The sequence below is a fragment of the Zootermopsis nevadensis genome, unplaced genomic scaffold (assembly GCF_977971745.1).
Source record: "Zootermopsis nevadensis isolate Lab colony 2312 unplaced genomic scaffold, Znev_1.0 Znev_ptg000011l, whole genome shotgun sequence".
In the NCBI taxonomy this organism is placed as follows: Eukaryota; Metazoa; Arthropoda; class Insecta; order Blattodea; family Termopsidae; genus Zootermopsis; species Zootermopsis nevadensis.
The window spans coordinates 8193580-8212483 of NW_028259143.1; the positions used below are offsets into that span (position 1 = coordinate 8193580).

At 39.7% G+C, this 18904-nt stretch overlaps 1 protein-coding gene across 2 annotated transcripts in view; it reads left to right on the forward strand.

Annotated features, from left to right (window-relative positions):
- orb2 (cytoplasmic polyadenylation element-binding protein orb2) overlaps window positions 1–18904 on the forward strand; it is a 256883-nt gene that overhangs the window by 74616 nt on the left and 163363 nt on the right. The window contains exon 2 of one of the 2 annotated variants that reach the window (XM_022069926.2): window positions 12200–12314. In XM_022069926.2, the coding sequence (XP_021925618.2) occupies window positions 12200–12314 (115 nt within the window). Of the gene's footprint in view, window positions 1–12196; window positions 12315–18904 lie in introns of both variants that reach the window. The other variant, XM_022069834.2, reaches the window with a different exon arrangement.

Consider the following 18904-nt stretch of genomic DNA (forward strand, 5'->3'; position numbering starts at 1 on the left):
GCAGGCCATTAACGAAGATCGACGTCGTACCATCAACGACTTGTGCGACATTGTTGGGATAGGCTATGGGACCTGTCAGCTGATTCTAAAGGAAGAACTCCACCTGCGACGCAACGCAGCCAAGTTTGTGCCAAGGCTCCTGTCTGAGGACCAGAAGTAGAATCGACTTCTCGTTTGTCAGGAGCTCAAAGATCTTGCCGGATCGCCGGATTTAGCTCCGTGTGACTTCTTCCTCTTCCCAAAGATGAAAATTCAGCTAATGGGAAGGAGATTTGAGACGATAGAAGAGATTCAGGCAGAATCGCAGATGGTGCTTGACAGGCTGACAAAGAAAGATTTCCAGGGATGCTTCCAGGCTTCGCAGCGGCGCTGGGATCGTTGTGTTCACTCCCAGGGGAGCTATTTCGAGGGTGATGGATGAATTTAATACCTGAGATAAGTGTACGGGTTTTTATAGGCGCAGTCTTGAAACTTTCCGATCGCACCTCGTATTCACAAATCCGTAACTGTTTCCATTGGCAGCGTATCTGTTGACAGGTAAAATATCATTATATAACGCTCGTACTAATCAATGAAAAGGTTATCTTGTTAGGAATATTGCTTTCATTTCTAATGAACAATATTCTGTCACATGCTGTTCATGAATGTTCCTTGTTCGTGTTGTGGACAGAAAACTCTCTTACGTTGGTTCTAAGTGCGATAAAAACAGGTTCGTTTCAGTCATTAAAATATAGAAGATACCAGGAAACATAGTATGCATTCTGCTCATTTTTATTGCGTGTTGGTGTGGCCTTCGTGCGGAGAAAAAGTGTTGTTTTGGGTCTGAACCTTAATAAGGCTTGACTGAAACATTTATTTGATGTTGACTTGATGCTTTACTTCCGCTATTCTGGTGTAATAAAACAGTTTTCAATATTCAGAATTGTCATAAATCACGTTATGATTCATAATGAAGTTTCGGCCTGCTTTGTCATTTTTCGATACCTTTTATGCTTGCAATTCGTCATTTGAGTGAACGTTGAACAAAATCGATCGACTGATCTCTACAGCACGTGGCAGCTGATGGTGACGAGTGAATGTCGGTGAGTTGAACGGCAGTAGGAACAAAAGTGATCTACATGAAAGTTGCGCCAGTTTCAGCCACTAATACCGCATCGTATTTCGAGATTGGATCCCCCTGATAGACATGGCAACAAATGGAGTCGACTGTGGTACAGTACGGAAATAAAATATAACATAAAATTTGCTTAATGAGTCAGGCACTTCCACAGGTGTTACCTTTACATCCGAGGTACCGTTATGGTTCTTGTCGATGTCAGTCTCCATGATGGACGAGGCGTGCTCAAATTTGTCTGCGACATTGATTAAAGGCTCCAGGATGTGCAATGTTGCTCTTAAAGAGTCCGTAGTATTTCCATTTGCGTGTGTGATTCCAAAGGCTCTGTAAGTCCTGAATAATTCAAAAGACGGCTCTAAACGAATCGAAGCTACACGGTTACACTCTTTGATCGGCAGTGCTTTCTGAAGTGGCTTTATGAATAAACAGCCGTTTATAGACTAATTATGACTAGGTGAAAGGTACCGGATGCTGTGCACTCATCTGCTTGCATTCAGATATTCGTCGGACTGGGTACACGTAAGGGAAAAAGACTTGTTTTGTAACTTTTTCTAAATATGACATCACGTATTTATTTATTGTTGTTACTCAGACATTTTCCACCTGTCTGGGGAGTTTACCCCTGATGTTAACTACAGGGTTTATTTTTAAATGCACTTTTCAACCCATGAAGGAAGCCATTGGAAACCGATTTTAACAAGTCGCTAAGGCCGTTCTTACGTCGTGGTCGTCCAGGTTGCAATGTTCTTTCGTGTCTGAACGGTCGCCACGGTCGATCCCCGCCGTATCACTGCGAGTTCTTTGCTGTCTTTTAATTTGAATCCATAATACAAAGAAAACACACCTCTTCGCCATTACGAAGATCAGTTAATGCTGTTTAAGGAAATAATCACTGTTTATACTGAAAATTACACGAAACATAAAGAAGTACAGACTTACAGATTGTAAAGCAGGTGGGAAATTTATCTGCCAGTACACTTCATAGAGTTAAGAATGATGATCTGAAGAAGGCACTTAAGTGTCTGTCAGTACAGAATAAAATAGATGCACACAGACAAATTCGGATAAACCATTTGGACAGGATGGGAGATTAAAGGATACCTAAAGGGGTTCTACATTGTAGACCGAAAAGACATCGAGACTGAGGAAGACCTTGGTAAAATACAACATAAGTCTGTGAAGTCGGAACAGACTTCATTGCCTGCCATGAAGTGAAGAATATATTGGGAACCCGTACGAGTTGGAGCAGCGTAAATCTATCATGAGATTCGATACGCAATGACCACAACGTTAACGAAGTCACAAGCGACGTACTCCATGTACATTTGTGTACGAACCGGTCACATGTAGAAAATATTTCGGTTAAATAATTTAAATTTAAACTGTAACATAATTTTGCTGAGTACAGATTATTGTTACGTTTCTTCGATAAAGTTTACCTAAGCAACGTATTAGTTTATTTCATTCATTTAAAGTATCGATACATAAATGCTACATTCGTATTTGCATGTGCTGCTTAGTTCATAAAATCTTTATGGATCAGACTACTTAAAAATCGATTTAATATTCAACACACATGGGGCATGCATTAAAATGTTAGTCCGAAAACGTGAAAGGAAAATACTGCTTGAGACATTTAAGGATACATTGGAGAATAATATTAAAATGCATCTTAAATGAATTTGATGTGAGTGTGTGGACTTGATTTGACAGTTTGGGGTCTGAGGGGCATGTTAGGTGCCCAGTTCGACAGAGACAGAGTCTGACCCCATCGCAATAATAACAGTGGCAGACTCTTGTGGATATTATGGTTCCATAAGAAGCTAGGAATTTCTTTACCAACGCAATTACTATCAGCTTCTCAAGAAGAACTGTGTTCCATAGAGTTAGTTAGTTATCTTTCTTAGATATTAAACTTAACTTTCCCGAAACTTGAAGAAGATTTCTGGCGATGGTAAGACGCTTTGTGATTTTTTTTTTCTTTATCCATTGCCTACGTGTTATTAAAACGACAGCGTTTCGGAAATTGGTTCCATCCTCAGATGAAAAACGAAATAAAGCTCAATCTTTCGGGGCCCTTGGTGGAGCTAGTGTCAAACCGGGTTTTAGACTAGTAGAATCAGCTTGCGGAACGTTGTGGTTTTAATTACACCTGGACAACTTAAGAAGTAAAAAAAAAATCCCTTTCCTCCGAGGTAAAGGTAGACATACAATTTAGATGACAAACTATTTTTTTATGACTGTTGGATATTCGTCAAGATTCGCGCGATTGTGTCTGACAGGTTGTCATGAATTCATTCTGAACACAATGCCATTTGGTCGGCTCTGAAATGTGTATTGGCTATAACCCCACCTCGGTATATACACCCCCCCCCCCCCCACTGAATGCGTGTAAAGGCAATTGCGTACCGCTAAATAGCTTTATATCTCCATGTAAACGTCCGCCCACACTCGCCTGCCTATCCACAACAGCCACTAGGAAACTAGCATGCAGTTCGGATGCCATTAATTTGGTGGTTCGATAGTATATTTTACTTTGTTGTGTTGTCTACCGAGCTTTCGTTGTCTGTGGTTCTGAAAACGGGAAGTGAAGGACAGATGAATCACTGGATTGGACTCCATGGGAAAAGGAATGTATGCAAATCCAATATGGCGAGTGTAGTTGCAAATGAACACGCGATAACTCGTCCGACTTTTATTCTGAAGATGCTTTTTTTCCAGTCTGAGTCACGTTTTTCGCAGCCCCTTCAATGGAATGCCTGAAATGAACCACGCCGTGTCGATTTCTGACCTAGTTATTTTCCTTTCAGAGTACGTGACAAGCTTCTTATCCTATTATGCAATAAGTAGCCCCTGCAGTTGGTGTAGAATTGTTATATAATTTGCGAAGAAACGGTCTCAGCCGAGTTGGGGCAAGTGTGGGCCGTAAGAATGAGGGAGACCTGTTGTCCCTGGTCTAACGGTTAATATTTTTAAGGTCATGACATAGCTCAGCTGGTTAGTCATCGGTTTCTTTTACTGCGTGGTTCCGGGTTCGCACCACGGGCAGCCCATGTTGGATTTGTGGTGAACAAAGTGTCGCTAGAACGGGTCTTCCTGCGAGTTCTTTGGTTTTATCCTGACATTATTTTACCGCTGCTCCACGTAGATCTACACTTATATATCATGGGGGGGGGGGTTAACCGTTTTATTTCAGTATTGATGTTATTTTTTAGCTGTCTCGTAATATCTGCTTACTATAACGTACAATTTTGCCATCCGGTAAGATGCACCATTTTTGCTCCCTCCATTCACACTGCCATCCAGTCGGAGTTTAAAGCGTGACCTTTGTACGACAGCTTATTTTGTGCGTAACGTGAATATATCCGCCTTTATGTGTTCTCTTACGCTCTTACATTATGTCATGAACTCTTATAGGGTAATGGTGTAATGCTTCACACGTTTTAACCTCGCCACTAGATGAAGATGCGTGGTCAACTTCAAGCTCCAGTCTCTTTGTCCCCGGGGAAAGCCCTTGGTTCACATTGTACGAGAGGCTGGCGGTCTCCAGAGTCCGTCGTTTACTTGCGGGCCAAGAGAAAAATTCCTTCCCCTGTCAGGATTAGAACTGCGAATGACCTATGGGATCGTTTATGATTACTGTGAATAAATAAATTAGTTGTATATCATCACATCTTCTTTATTTTATAGCCCTGTTTATTACTAAGTCTAATGGGGTAGGTGTAACCATCTTGATTCTACTCGTTAAGGTGTCTTACTTCCCACGAACCTATTGTTGTATGATATGTATATTACTGAACGACATTTTGAAGTAGCAAGCAGCGTTGATTTGCTGATAGCCGTCTACTGCATTCTCCATCTGTGTTTATTGACATTTTCTGTAGCAGTTGCGAATCGTTATTACCGTTGTTTTAAAATAAATGCTGAAAAACGGTGTAATATCGTATTTGAGTACAAACCTTTTAAAGTAGTAAGTTGAAACGTGTACTGACCTATTCAGACATTGTAAGCTTTTGTGAAAGAGATTCTTTTACGCAGTGGAGACGTCACAGATTGATGTAAGTACAACCGATTCTCGGAAAGAAAGTTTAGAATGAATTCTGTGTAAGAACGGCGTGCTATACGTGCAACGCAAGAAGTTTACGTTATGTGAAGTTTTATCGTGTATAATGTACGTGAACCAAATGCTCCTGAAAATGTACGATCTGACACATTCTAAACCATTACTGAAGTTCTCTGAGTACTGAAAGTGCAGGATTTGTATTACCGATTGCAGGAAATGGATAGCCTCCGTTGACGTGAACTCCATACCAAATATTACACGCTGGTTAACAGACATATAATAAGCTATACGTATGCATTACTTTCATGCACACTTTGCAAAAGTACCATCATAATGTGCAACAAAAATAAGTTCTTACCTCAAAGTAAACACAACACGTCTTTATTATAAGGACCAATTGGTTATTACTAGAATCTTCCAGACTTAAAAAAAAGTATTGTTTTAAAGTCATGTACCTTCACCATCCGTGTGTGTACATTTTATAAATCCTCTTTCGTATTATACACGAACACAAAATATTTATAAGTATCCACCTGGGTTTCAGAAGTCTCTTAACAATTTGTGATGTTTCTCTTTAGCTTGTGTTACACGAATTGTGGTCGGGAGTTCTGGGAAGCATTAAGCGGATTATTTTCGAACAGTGCCCCTGCCTATAGGTCTGTATCGCCCAGAGCTTAAAAGTTCTTCTTTTCGTCTTTGAATGCTACGCAGTAGAAACTGTAAAACTTCTGCTCTGTGGCCTAATGTTTACCAGTGAGAGTTCTCTCACTTTTTTCTCTACAGAGAAATAAATAATACAGACATGAATTGGCGCTTCGTGTTTATGATAAGTACAGAAAATAAACATGGGCCTACTGCCGGCAGTGAAGCGCACTGCCTTGGCGTCGGTCTTGTGTCCACAGTGTGATAAGGTTCTAAATCACAGATTTTGAAGCTGTTTTGTCGATATTGGCGCTCTTGTATGTGGACACACATAGGAACACGATGAAGCTAATATGTATTTGCTTTCATAGCGGTAAAAATTTGGGTTGTGATTTTGTGAATTGTTACCATGTAGTCTTGTGGGTAATACAGCGTTTTGGAGGAACGTACTGCACCATTGTCTTCATGGCATCTAGTCGTAGATGGGAGGATAATATTAAAACATCTCTACTGCACTGTGTCAGTCATAAATTATAATTGAGTTATTGTTGTTATAAAATGTCGAATATAATCCCTATTTTCACACGTTAATGCACTAAATATTTTAACTTTACTTTTTCACTGATGTGTCATTTTGTTTGGCCGCTCCGAGTTGTAGTTCTTAATTAGCTGGTGCAATGTAATTATGACATTACTAAAAGCTGAAATTGCTTTCTGCTTTGCTGTCTAAAGAAATGCCTTTCCAGTTTACATCAAGCTGTTAAAAGTTGGACTAACGACTCCTGGCAGAAAGGATTATTTATGGCACTAGTGTATTCTCATCAAAAATTTACGAAAAGCTACATGTGTCATATACATACATTGCTATTTATTACAGATTAAATACAGTTTAATTACAACTTTAAGCCTTAAACAACACAGAAGAACACAAGGGTTCCTGTGACTTTGTTAGCAACTGCGCAGTTGAACCACCTGGGCAAACATTATTTACTGGCTTTTATATGTACTCTTATGTCAGTTCTTATAGGTATTTTAATCTTGATGTCGTTAACTGTCAGAAATGTCATTTGAACATGGTTACATTTCGTGAGTGGTTGGTGGACTGTCATTATCTGAAGAATAATTAATCTCTGAAATGTGACAAATTTATGTGCGTCTTACTCCCGTACGTAAGGCGATTTTCATTATACAGCGTCATGGGGTGCATGTGAATTACACAACCGCTCCCTTGGAGTTTCGCCGATAACGAATAAGAGGCGGACCTTTGCTACTTAGTTTCTCAACCCTTGGTGCTAAATCATTTGAACTCCGCAGCTAGTTCGTACGGACCGTTGTGGTTTCGACAGCCAAGTATCCATGTACAGGTTACAGGAATTAATCAAATTGTATCCCCCTTCGTCTCGTCACAGTAAACCGCAAAATACTGCAGAACTCTTGTGGCAGTGACGGTTACAGACACCTATAAATAGGTACAGTTTGTGAGTATTGATCAGATTCCTTACCGAAGTCGGTTTTAGTTGTGGATGAGCGAAAACTTCGTTGGCAAGCTATTCAGTTGACAACTGAAAACGCAAAAAGAGACTTTAGCCTTTGTTTAATGCTAACATGGATTTATTACTCTCGTGGTTTTAGAGGATGTTATTTTCTGTCTGAAATGTATAATCTTTCCATTCGTTTTTCACATTTCAATGTGCACTGGCTCTGATAGTTAACTTATCATTGATGCAGATTAAGTATTTAGGGTATTATGGTACATCCATTGAAACGAGGTCATAAATTATAGCCTATTGGCAGTCTGACAGTATCAGGCGCTGTACTGTACTTAGTATGTAATAGTGTCTCGAAGTTAATACGAACGTGTGTGCTACGAACATATATACTGGACACAAATATCAGAATCGAGTAAAATGTGAATCTGCTCTGAATGTGGTAAATAAGGAGAATGCGTTCTCTCGTTTACGGTGACATCTGTCAGCTCTATGAACAATACGTTGGTATGCGGATGATGTCATAAAGATACTAACATCATCAACAGCTGCTGACTTTGATAGTGAACCAACTAAAATTAAGAAAGTGATAACATTTCAAAGTTCGTAAGATAGTCTGTGGAGTAACTAATTCTAGTAAAACCACCCAATGGAAAAACTAGGTTTACAGCCAAATAAATTGAGGTATGAAGTTGGGAACGTACATTTTATTGGCTTACATTTGAATGTGTTTTATGCATGGTTTTCACCAAATGGCTAAAATGGACGCGTATTGAGGTCGTATCCGTCTGTCTGAATGTTCGTCTGCATATTTCACTTCCTGAAGTAACTACTTGCCTACTATAAATGAAAATAAAGTCGAATGTTATCGAATTTATCAAAAATAGTCTGCCTTCCAAAGAGTTGGTAAACGAAATGAAATCCATATCTTATCAAGGTGTGTGACTATGACTTGTGCTTGAAACGGTTTCGTTATGGCATAAATTTGATAAAGTTCGAAGGGCAATAATTCCTGACTGTGTGCACTGTAGCAGCAGGCATTCATCTGGAAATGAATTTGGCATCAAACCCAGTGAGATACGCAAAATCACAAAGAACGCGTTATGTGGAAAGTGCTCCGAAAGTATGTGTAGATACTCGAAAATTGAGTACGTTTTTTCTCTGTTTGTTATAAGTAATGCACGTAAATATTTCACCATTCTTGCCTATTTCAATATACGGATGAAAGTGTACGCCTATACATTGCGTATATTTTGTGACTTGGAAGTGCCATACTGTCAGTTGCAGTCGTGCATGTTTCTCTCTGAAAATAAGTTGTTTAAATATTTTACTCTTTCTGCCCAATTACTCCATTTTATTTAATAATTGTGCTCATAGCTCTACTTATTATACCGTTGAATATGTTGATAAGTCGACATAATGCTAAGAGATGGACTTCCCTGACCATTAAAATGTTAAAATCTCTTGGACGATTGGTTAGGTGAGTTTTCGTCGAATAAGGCCGAAACGGACCAGTTATCCCAATTCCTTCACTGTAGCATGAGGATTATGAATATGATAACCACAATGATACAGTGGACACAAGAACAACATGGTGGTTGTAATAGTGTGAATTTTTAGGAGAATCAAATTTCCTTGGCGCAGTTTAAGTAGGCCAAGTGTCAGACGGAATTTGATAAATTTGGTGAGCTACCATTGATGGGAGCATTGGACATGAATTTTATTCTGTTACTTAGGATGCTACAAGAAACGTTAACTTTCGCACCACTGGGTTTTATTTAACGTCTGCACTATTAACTGTACGATGCATTAGTTTCATATCACGGGGAGCCGGGGTAGCTCAGTCAGTATAGTGACTGACTACCGGGGTTCAGTCTCCGACAGGGGCAAAGGATTTTATTCTAACCTCTACGTCCATACCGGTTCTGGGGCTCACCCAGCCTCTTATCAAAGGGGTACCAGGGTCCTTTCCCGGGGTAAAGCGCGGACAGGGCTTGGCGCTGACCACTCACCCTCATATAGTGCCGAGGTTGAGAATGAGTAGGAGCTATACCTCCTCTCCCCTCATCTGCCTGCATTTTCCTTTTTTTTAGTTTCATGTCACAGGACTTTCTGAAATATAAGATGTATTGGGGGTATATAGTACATTTATTTAACTTTAACTTTCTAGTAGCACTTTGTTGAAATCATATGCAAAGATCCAACAAGGGCTTGGTGGAAAAAGAGTTGGGATTCGCGAGGAACTAATCGATTGAGCCCACCCGACGTCCCGGTTTTTGTTTTTTTATGTATATTCTAGAGAATACAGGTGGCGTAGTTTCTAACTGTGCACTTAGTCGCTGGCGGGCTCACACCTGAAGCTACAATTCAATTGCTGTCATGTAGCCTAGACTTAAAAAACACGGTAGGCAGTATTGTGCTTGTGAAAACTGGGAATAAACTGTGGATTCTCATACTTAACAATACTTATAGGCTTCTGGTATTACTGTAATTTTATTTTCGTTTAAACGTAAGGGGCAATTAGATGTTCAATTTTTGACAAATGTGGCAGCTTGCTTATTTTCATGTTCATAGGTCAGCTGACTGTCTGTCTGTAAATGTTTGCATTTTGCTTGTAGTAAGATAAGAAAAAGAAACTTAAACTGGCTTCATGGCATACTGTAAGTAAAGTAAAGTTTGTCCCGCTACGTGCCATACAGGCGTTTGGGGTGAGTGGAGGTATAGCTCCTCTCTTCCTTGACCTCGGCACTAGATGGGGGTGAGTGGTCAGCATCACGCCCCGGCCGGCTTTACCCACGGGAAAGGACCCCGGTACCCATTGTAGAGGAGGCTGGGTGGGCCCCAGAGCCGGTCTGGACACAGAGGCTAGAGGAAAAATCCTCTGCACCCGTCGGGAATTCGAACCCCGGCCGTCCAGCCCGTAGCATACTGTATTGAGCTTGACCAAGTTTCAGAAAGCTGAAGGGTGAATAACATGAAAAATGCATTTCGACAATAAATACGCAAAATAAAAGCTGGGGCCCAAATGTAAGTTTTTCATAGCTGGGCTATTTATAGTACCCTAGGGTGCTGAGAATAATAGTTGGACCTAAGAAAAACGAAGTCACAGTAGGATGGGAAAATTACTGATTTAGCAGTTTATTATTCGCTTGTCCTATAAATCGATAATATAGAATATGAGCCTATGACAACGTCGTTAAATAAATAGTAAACAAATATATATGAGGGGATAATCACTTTCGGTGAACTTGAAATGATTTGGCAGGAATCCGTTGTGACTTATTTTAATATTCCATGCCGGATTTGGCCTGTGTACACCGAGGAAAGACACGAAACATCTCCGTCACTATATTCGGCGTCTCTACGGAGATTCAAAGTGGGCAGTTTCCGAATAAAAGTCATAAGCGAGGTAGTTCCTGAGGAAAACACTCAAGAGAGCTCCTCTTAAGATCACGCAAACTGCTGCAAGTTTTAGTGATGTCCTTTGTATAAATAAAACCTTAACGTATTTTGCTTCTAGTACGATTTCATTGTCTTGAAGTTGGCCTCAAAATTTATATCTCTGTCTGGGGCTCACATGTCTTTTTGCCTGTGCACTTCTTTTAATCTTTTTAATCCTGTTCTGGACACTGTTTCCGGGTAAGTGTTTTTATGACGGCTGGAATTCTGTTTTCTCTCCTAACACATCCTGAAGACTTTAGTCAGGATGTGGTACTCCAATGCGACTAGACAAATCGATAGAGACTGGTTCGTAATAGTACCGTGGCTGGCTTGTTTCATTTCTGTTACATTCCGACATTGTTGTGTGGCATCACGATCGGAGATAATTCCTACGGACACATTTTAACTCTCTCGAATATTCGTCATCTCTTGTTTTCACGCTGGGTGCAATGTGCAACTTTGCCTTTTCGTATAATCAGCGCCGAGTGTCGAAGGTTTTGACAGATTATTTAGTATCGATTGAGATGTGGAATGGCTTGTCAGTGTTATCTGGGCAACCTCCTGGAGGAACTGAGGAGAACCTTAGGAGTCTGTAGTATACTTCATAGGGGAAAAGAGGCTTTAGACTCTAACGCATTTCCAAAGTGTGGGGGCACAGTAGATTCCACAACATACACTTTAATGGATAAGTACTTTATGGGTGTTATTCAGGTTCATTAGCATCATTTATTGACATTTCTAAATCACATTTTAAGTCATTTTGTATAGGCTAGGGGCCTGGAATTTTTTAATCACATCAGGGTAGCTGCGGACTAAGAGGGTTTGGGAACCACGGCTAGAGAACGACGCTGTTTTGTCTGCTTCGTCCCACAAGAACCCCTCTCCAAGTAATTACCAAAGCAGGATAAAATTGCGTAATGAAGAGCTTAGTTACACAGTGTGTTCTGGACCAAATGCTATTAGAGTGGCCAAACCAAGGAGGATGTAGACGAGAATACAGTGACCTGAGAGAGATGAGACTTGCAGATTTCTGTCTTCTGGGTTATTGCGCTGTGTAGTCTGGTCGATGTTAACCAACGTTTCAGAGGTCATACTGCCTCCGTCATCAGGGCGATGAATATTCATCGCCCTGATGACGGAGGCAGTATGACCTCTGAAACGTTGGTTAACATCGACCAGACTACACAGCGCAATAACCCAGAAGACAGAAATCTTCATATTCACCGCTGTGAGAACCTCAAGTCTTACATGAGACTTGCAGTTTGAAGAGGATAACTCATCATTGAGGATATTTGTGTACGAGGCAGGATAGTAGCCTATTAAGATGGATGTTAAATAAATAGCGGGTGAAGATACAGAATTTTGTTTTGAAATAACCTAATTGACTGAAAATTCGCCAGTGTCTCAGTGTATGAATTGCAGGCTAATAGTTCTGTTTTTTTGCAGCAGGAAAGAACAGTGGGCAACGCCAATGGTACGAGTCCTCTGGATAATATGAGAAGTCTGGAACACTACTTGAACGACCTGATGCGCGGCGCAGGGGATACACCAGACCACCTGAAAGGTAAGGGATGAATTTGTTGTTCACGTTTCGAACACTTGAACTGCTAACCTTGACTGCAGGATGATGGAAGAGTCACGCGACCCATTCCTGACACATGTCCTACGTTTTAGTCCGCACGGCTCCAGATCACCGCTATCATTATCATCACCGCCGTGATAACCTCAAATATCACATATTGTATTTGTCAAAAATAAATCGCATTGTCGTCAGAAAACAAAAGAACGTTATAATAAGTCTTGGAAATATACACGGCGTTTAGCGATGCTTGGAATTCGTCCTTTGTCCTCAAGTTTGATGGAGTCCGGTGAAGCGTTTCCTGTAGACTAGATGGGTGCCAGGTAGTGTTCGACAATGAACACTCGTTGTACTTACGACTGTTGAAAGACAAGTGACGGACTAGCGCGAGCATGTTACAGCATGAGTCGACCTGAAACGACGTTCGTGGGGTAATGCATGGTCACAGTGATATTGTGTATTTATTAATCCAGTCGAATTGTATTAATTGCTAAGTAATGTAAAGTTGCCCCACTAAACGCCATGTAGGCGCTTGGGGGGAGGGAGGAGGAAGTATAGCTCATACTCACTGTACTGACGGAGCTACCCCGGCTGTATTAAACTTCTACCTTAAAGAAATGTTTATTACGAGGTGGGTGACTTTTCGATCACTCTGTGTTAGAAGTGGATTCCTTTATTTAAACGTAACAGATCAGAGAAGAGCCCTTGGCAGCGTTGATCCTTAGTAGTAGAGGATAAACATTTATTATGATTAAGTTCACATATTTTACCCCTGCATTTATGCGAAATGCGGTCCCTTTGTTTACTCATGTGTGTATATCCAACGTGACGTTTTAATTTTCCTTTTGATATGCTATTTTAACTCGTTTTATCGTGATTATGAGAAAGACCGGTCTCGCACTTTCCATAAATTACTTCACAGAACATTGGAACTGTTCCGATTTAAGGGAGGCAACGTTGCGAGCAAAATGTATGGGGGAGGGGCTTTTCTGCCTTCCCACGTCCGAGGTCAATGATCGGAAGTCCCCGTGTAATAATTCGTGAAAGATGTTCGCTTTGCGCAGAATTTCTCCCCATTCGGACTGTTGTAACATTTTACTCGGAAGCTAAATTCTAACCATGTTCACTGAACTACATTGTAATCGTAAAAGGGAGATGTACATCTCCCAGGGCGAAGTCCCGCGGATTTATTGGTTCATTAATTGATCAAAGTTTGGAAGAGTGAATAGGCAATTTGGTTTCATTCTGAAGTCAGTTCTATCCGTGCTTGAAAATATAGTTGCCGTGTGATCATTAAAGAGTGCAGTCATGTATGGGTGTGAATGGCAGGCATAATTTCAGCTCGAACGGCAGTAATTAGGACTCTCGTGGACGTTAAACTGTCGAAATATTTTTTTATGATAAGGGACGTCAACCGCACAATTTTGAATGTGTTGACGTACAATACATGGCTGTACTGTTCTGATATGTTACACTTGACAGTAGCAAATGATCGAGATTATTTCAGTGTTTTACATGCTTATTTATATAAGGATATTAGCAGTTATGAAGGAAAAGAGAAATATATAATTGGCTCTTTCATAATCTTGCTTTCTCCGGTGAAACCTGTGCATGCATAAGCAATGAAATACAATTATGCTGGAAATTACCTGTTTCTTGTTTATCCACGTGTTATCGCCTTATCACATCTCTTGTCAAAATTTCGTATGCGTCTTTTCGCGATGTGCATACCGCTAACGGATGTAGGACCGATCGTGCCTTTCCGTCCGTCTTCATTTAAAACTCCAAAACTGCTAGACGGATTTTGATTAAATTTGATATGAACTTATGCTCTTTGGAGGCCATCCGATCATCGTACTCTTTAATTTCCTACGATTTGTAATAACAACATGGAAGACGCACGACATTGTGAGATGACTAACGCTGGCAAGATATTGGTTTGACTGGCTTTGCAGAAACACGCTTCGTCTCAGGCTGGACAACATTTGAAAATTGAGCTATGTTAATGGTACTTGCAGTAATGTTTCTTGTATGTGGGCTTATCGGAACAAGGCAGCGAGGACGACTGTGTACTATTTATCTACTATAAAAATTTGTGATTAGTCGTTGTCTTCAAAAAAAGACGTCATCAACAATGTCACCTTACACAAAGGGGGGTTGGTCAAGTATTTTAACCACCATTCGGGGGGGTAGTTTAGTTTCTTACTCAAGGGTTAAAACACTTGAATGAGACACTAAACTAACCCTTACGAAGGGGAGTTAGTTTAGTTTCTTACTCAAGATTTTAAAACACAACCAACTCCCTCGAAGGGGGGTTGGTAAAGTGTTTTAACCCCCCCAGGGGGGTTGGTTTAGTTTCTTACTCAAGATTTTAAAACGCAACCAACCCCCAGAGGAGGTCCGAAAGGAGCGCTCTGCTCTAGTATGATAAAAGTATTGTTAACCGAACTTATGTGTCACGACGTGGACATGAGTGGACAGCTTCACGCTCCTGCAGATTTATACCAGGAAATGAGCTTGAAAAGAGATTGGAAAGTAAGGTTATAGAAACTCAGAGTCATTCTTGAAGCGATGGTGCCAAGTTTTAAATAAAATTGTAGACATCCTTCTTACTGTCATGTAATAAATTGATAATTTGATGACATTATGTTTGCTCACAGATTTCGTTTACAGTATTGAAATTAAAAGCAGCGTTTATAAAAGAAAATTTTCTCAGTTAAATTCCAGGCTTCTGATTAGTTATTTTGTCCTCTCTCCTTCTGCAACCATTGTTAACCTTTTCAAGGACCTCACCCTGTGAAGTAGGTGATCATTGCTGCCTGAACATTTTTTCCGCCTCAACTCAGTATATTGCCTGTCGCCAATGTTTTATGGAAACTGGACGGGTATTCCCCCAGTATAGCACCACTGTATCTGAAATTAACACTGATTGATACATTAATCACTCTGTAGCGTTACGAAATTAATCGGGCTTATGTTCACCGGTCTGGCCTCTGGTGGTTTCTCGATTGATTACTTAGTATCGATGAACTTTGAACTTTTCAAACCGCAATTCAATATGGCTGACGCATCGTTTATGTGAATAAATTAAATCACTACATTAAATAATAAATAACTCGGTTAACTTTCAGGTCTGATAATAATCTCTTAATCAATCGAATAACTGTAAAGGATACAGCTGTAATTTGTCCTGCAAAACTGGTTAGCAATTAACTTTGAATTGTGAGGTTTAGAATTTTTGTTGTTGGTATTTTTAAATCAAAACATCAAAATCCACGTTTTCATTGCCTTGAAAACCACATTTATTTAAAAAGGGTTTAACTTTGTAACTTACTGAAACAGAAGGTTTATTACGGAGGTGGCAGGAGCCTGCCTCTGGAACGATAAGAATACACCAATTTCCTTCATATTCATAAATATTATGAGGTGGAAATTTGTGAGTCGTTTTGTTCGGGATTGATACACAGTCATTTACAGTTTAACTCTAGAATTTAGTTACAAAGTGGTGATGTCAGGCGGCGTGGATATGAATTTAAATCGAATTCATGAAGAGTAAAGGAATGGTAGTGTAACTTTAATTGTAATGACATTGAATTATTTTCATCACGTCACATAATCGATTATGATATTTTCACGAGACAGTTTGCAATGTTAGTAACGTTAGGTAAGAAAACACTGTAATTTTAATCCCTTAAGATGTGTGGAAATCAGATGAGATACGTCGAGTGAAAAGCAATTAAAGTAAGGTGCTATAGCAAGGTCTGTAATCCTGTGTATATTGACATATAGATATCGTTTAATTGACTGTCTTTGCTTCCACAAAGACAATTGAAGCTAACACGAAATGAGTGGAATTGCTATTTGTTGGTAAAATAGCCCTCCAGTCCTTCAAAAAATCTTATAAGACGAAAATTATAGGTTTTTGTCACGTCTTGAAAGAAGATATTTTCTATCTTGTGTTGAACCAACTCTATATGAATCGTATATTGAACGCACGAAGAATTTTTGATGAAGTAGCCACGTTGAAGATTTCGCTCCACACTTTTGAAACCAAGTGTTAGATACTGCAAAGGCTATCAGGAACGAGTGACCAGTGAAATTTGTAGCAGTGCAATCTGTCAGTGTTGTTAAGGGTTAATAGTCTGTGATCTGTGATTCGTGTTCTTTTCTTAGTTTATTGACCTGGAAGTTAATCTGGTTCGTGGAATCGGAGCGTTTCAGTGACCCAGGTATTGGACATGGGATGATAAAGTACGTCAGTTCACCTCCATACTTTTTTTTTTTCCATTTAACAAGCGCTGTGTGTCCTCGTTAAGACCGAGTAGGAGTAAAGATTCATTTATCCGTAAAAGATTTTCCATTTGTTCGCATTCGAAGCGAAATGACTTGACGAAATGATGTAAATACCGTGGAAGCCAGAACTAAAACATTTCTTAATAAATTGATTTACAGATAGGTTAAAAATGTAATATTGTGGAAGAAGGAGAAGATGAAATGCTTACAGTATTTTACCTGGGAAATCTGAAGGTAAGATACTACTGTTGATACGTAGGCGTCGATTGCAGGATAATATTAAAATGGATATTGGGTAAATTATATATGAGGGTGTGGATTATTGGATTCATCTGGCTCAGAGTAAAGCCCCAGTGAACTCCGTAATGAATCTCAGTTTCCATAAAAGGCACTGAATTTCTTTATTTTTTGAGCGACTTTTGGTTTCTAAAGGGGAACTTTGCTTCATGGAGTTCGTTTGGAGTTATTCCATCGATAAAAATTTTAGTAATTTACTTGTGGTTGTTTGTTGTTCCATTGTTCGGGCAGTGACGTTCAGGAACTTTGAGTAGTAAGTGATGTGAATGTTTGCTCCGCATGTCAGGTGTCAAAATCGCTCATTAATGCGGACTGGTAAATATAATTATACGGTACAGACAAAATTGGGTAGGCTCAAAATATAGTAAATTAGTCTGTTTACATGAATACAAAATTGTTATGATGGTTAAAATGGGATTGCACTAACACATACCAGAGAGAATGATCACCTTTTTTAACGAAGCTGTTAAAATTAGTATTTTTCTTGTTCGCTGTTCGAAACCACGAAACGTAATTTGCAGTTTTCGGTGAAGCAGTCACAGTGACTTTGTGTTTGACTTGCAGTTCGCAAACAGCTGCTGGTCTGTTTCGTCGTGGCCTTCTCACAAAATGCTAAACTGAAACGTTTCCAAGTAGTACATACTTGTTTCAGCTAGGCACAAGGTGTCCATCCTTGTGCATAACAACTTGGGGTTATGCGAAGCGTATTTAATTTCATGTATTGTTAGACAAAATTACGTAAGAGAAATATTGCGGTTTTCAAACAGATAATATGTTCCTATAATGTGATACATGAAAATTAGGGATTAACACTTCTTGTAAGAGTGAAACTGTTAGAAACCCATCCTATAGTTACGGCTGCCCACGTGTTGAGACACCACGGCAAGGCTGCAGGGCTCTTAATATTGATCTACTGCATTACGCGTCGCGGCAAAATTTCATGTTTGTGACGTCTATCTCATAAAACTACACATCACGCACTTAACCATAATCCTAGAGTCAGTTTCAGTATCAAGTGTCTGAACTGTAATCTTCGTTATTTAGTACTATGTTCTTGCTTGCGTACGTTCGTGGTTATATAGCGATCCTTTATCAACTGCAGGTGTTTTGTGGCATCAGTTGAATTGTTAATATTATTACTCTTAATGATATAGGGATGTAATTGTGGCTTGTTTCAATGTACAAACCTATTATTTGCATGAGCAACTGAAGAAAGCCACGAGGTCTCTCCGGAAAGCTATAGCCTTTATTCTAATTTAGATAAAACCGGAAGCTCCTGAGGAGAAATGAGACTTCTCACTGCTGTTTTGAGGGTACAATGCCAGGGCGTGTCAATAAAATTGCTGATTTACAGGAGAGTAACCTTACGTTTACTTGGTTTGGCAGATGTTCGTTATTGGTGTTTGTACGCCCAAATGTTACTGTATGCATCTCTGTGCACAGCAGCACCATCATTAAGCCCTAATGGCATGACATACATCCCACAATTTTATTTTTTTAGACTAAATATCTCCGATTATGCAAATATGTTGATACGCTCTTCTGGCATATGCTTTCGATATGTATGGTGTATTAGAAAATATATGGGAGGAATCAGTCATGAAGACACTTAAAAATTTTCTTCAGGATTTCAGAATCGCTGTTTAGCTCATTCAGATATACTGGACAGGAAGTCTAGCTTTCGGCAGCTCTGAGATATCGTGGAAATGGACCTTACTGTCAGCGAGCGGAGGGAACATTTTTGTGTGATCTACCAAATGATTCCTCAGGATAAACAAACATTTATTTCAGTGCATAAATAACATTTGTAATAGTCTGTTGATATATGTTTAAGCCGTAAAAAATACTGTGTAGGTCTGCTATAAATCTATACATTTGTGCAAGGAATGTTTATACGTGCCAATTAAGGGGAATACGCCCTGCTTTGCTCTGAAAATTATGATTATTGTAATATTTAGCTACGTTCATAATTTAGAACTAATCCC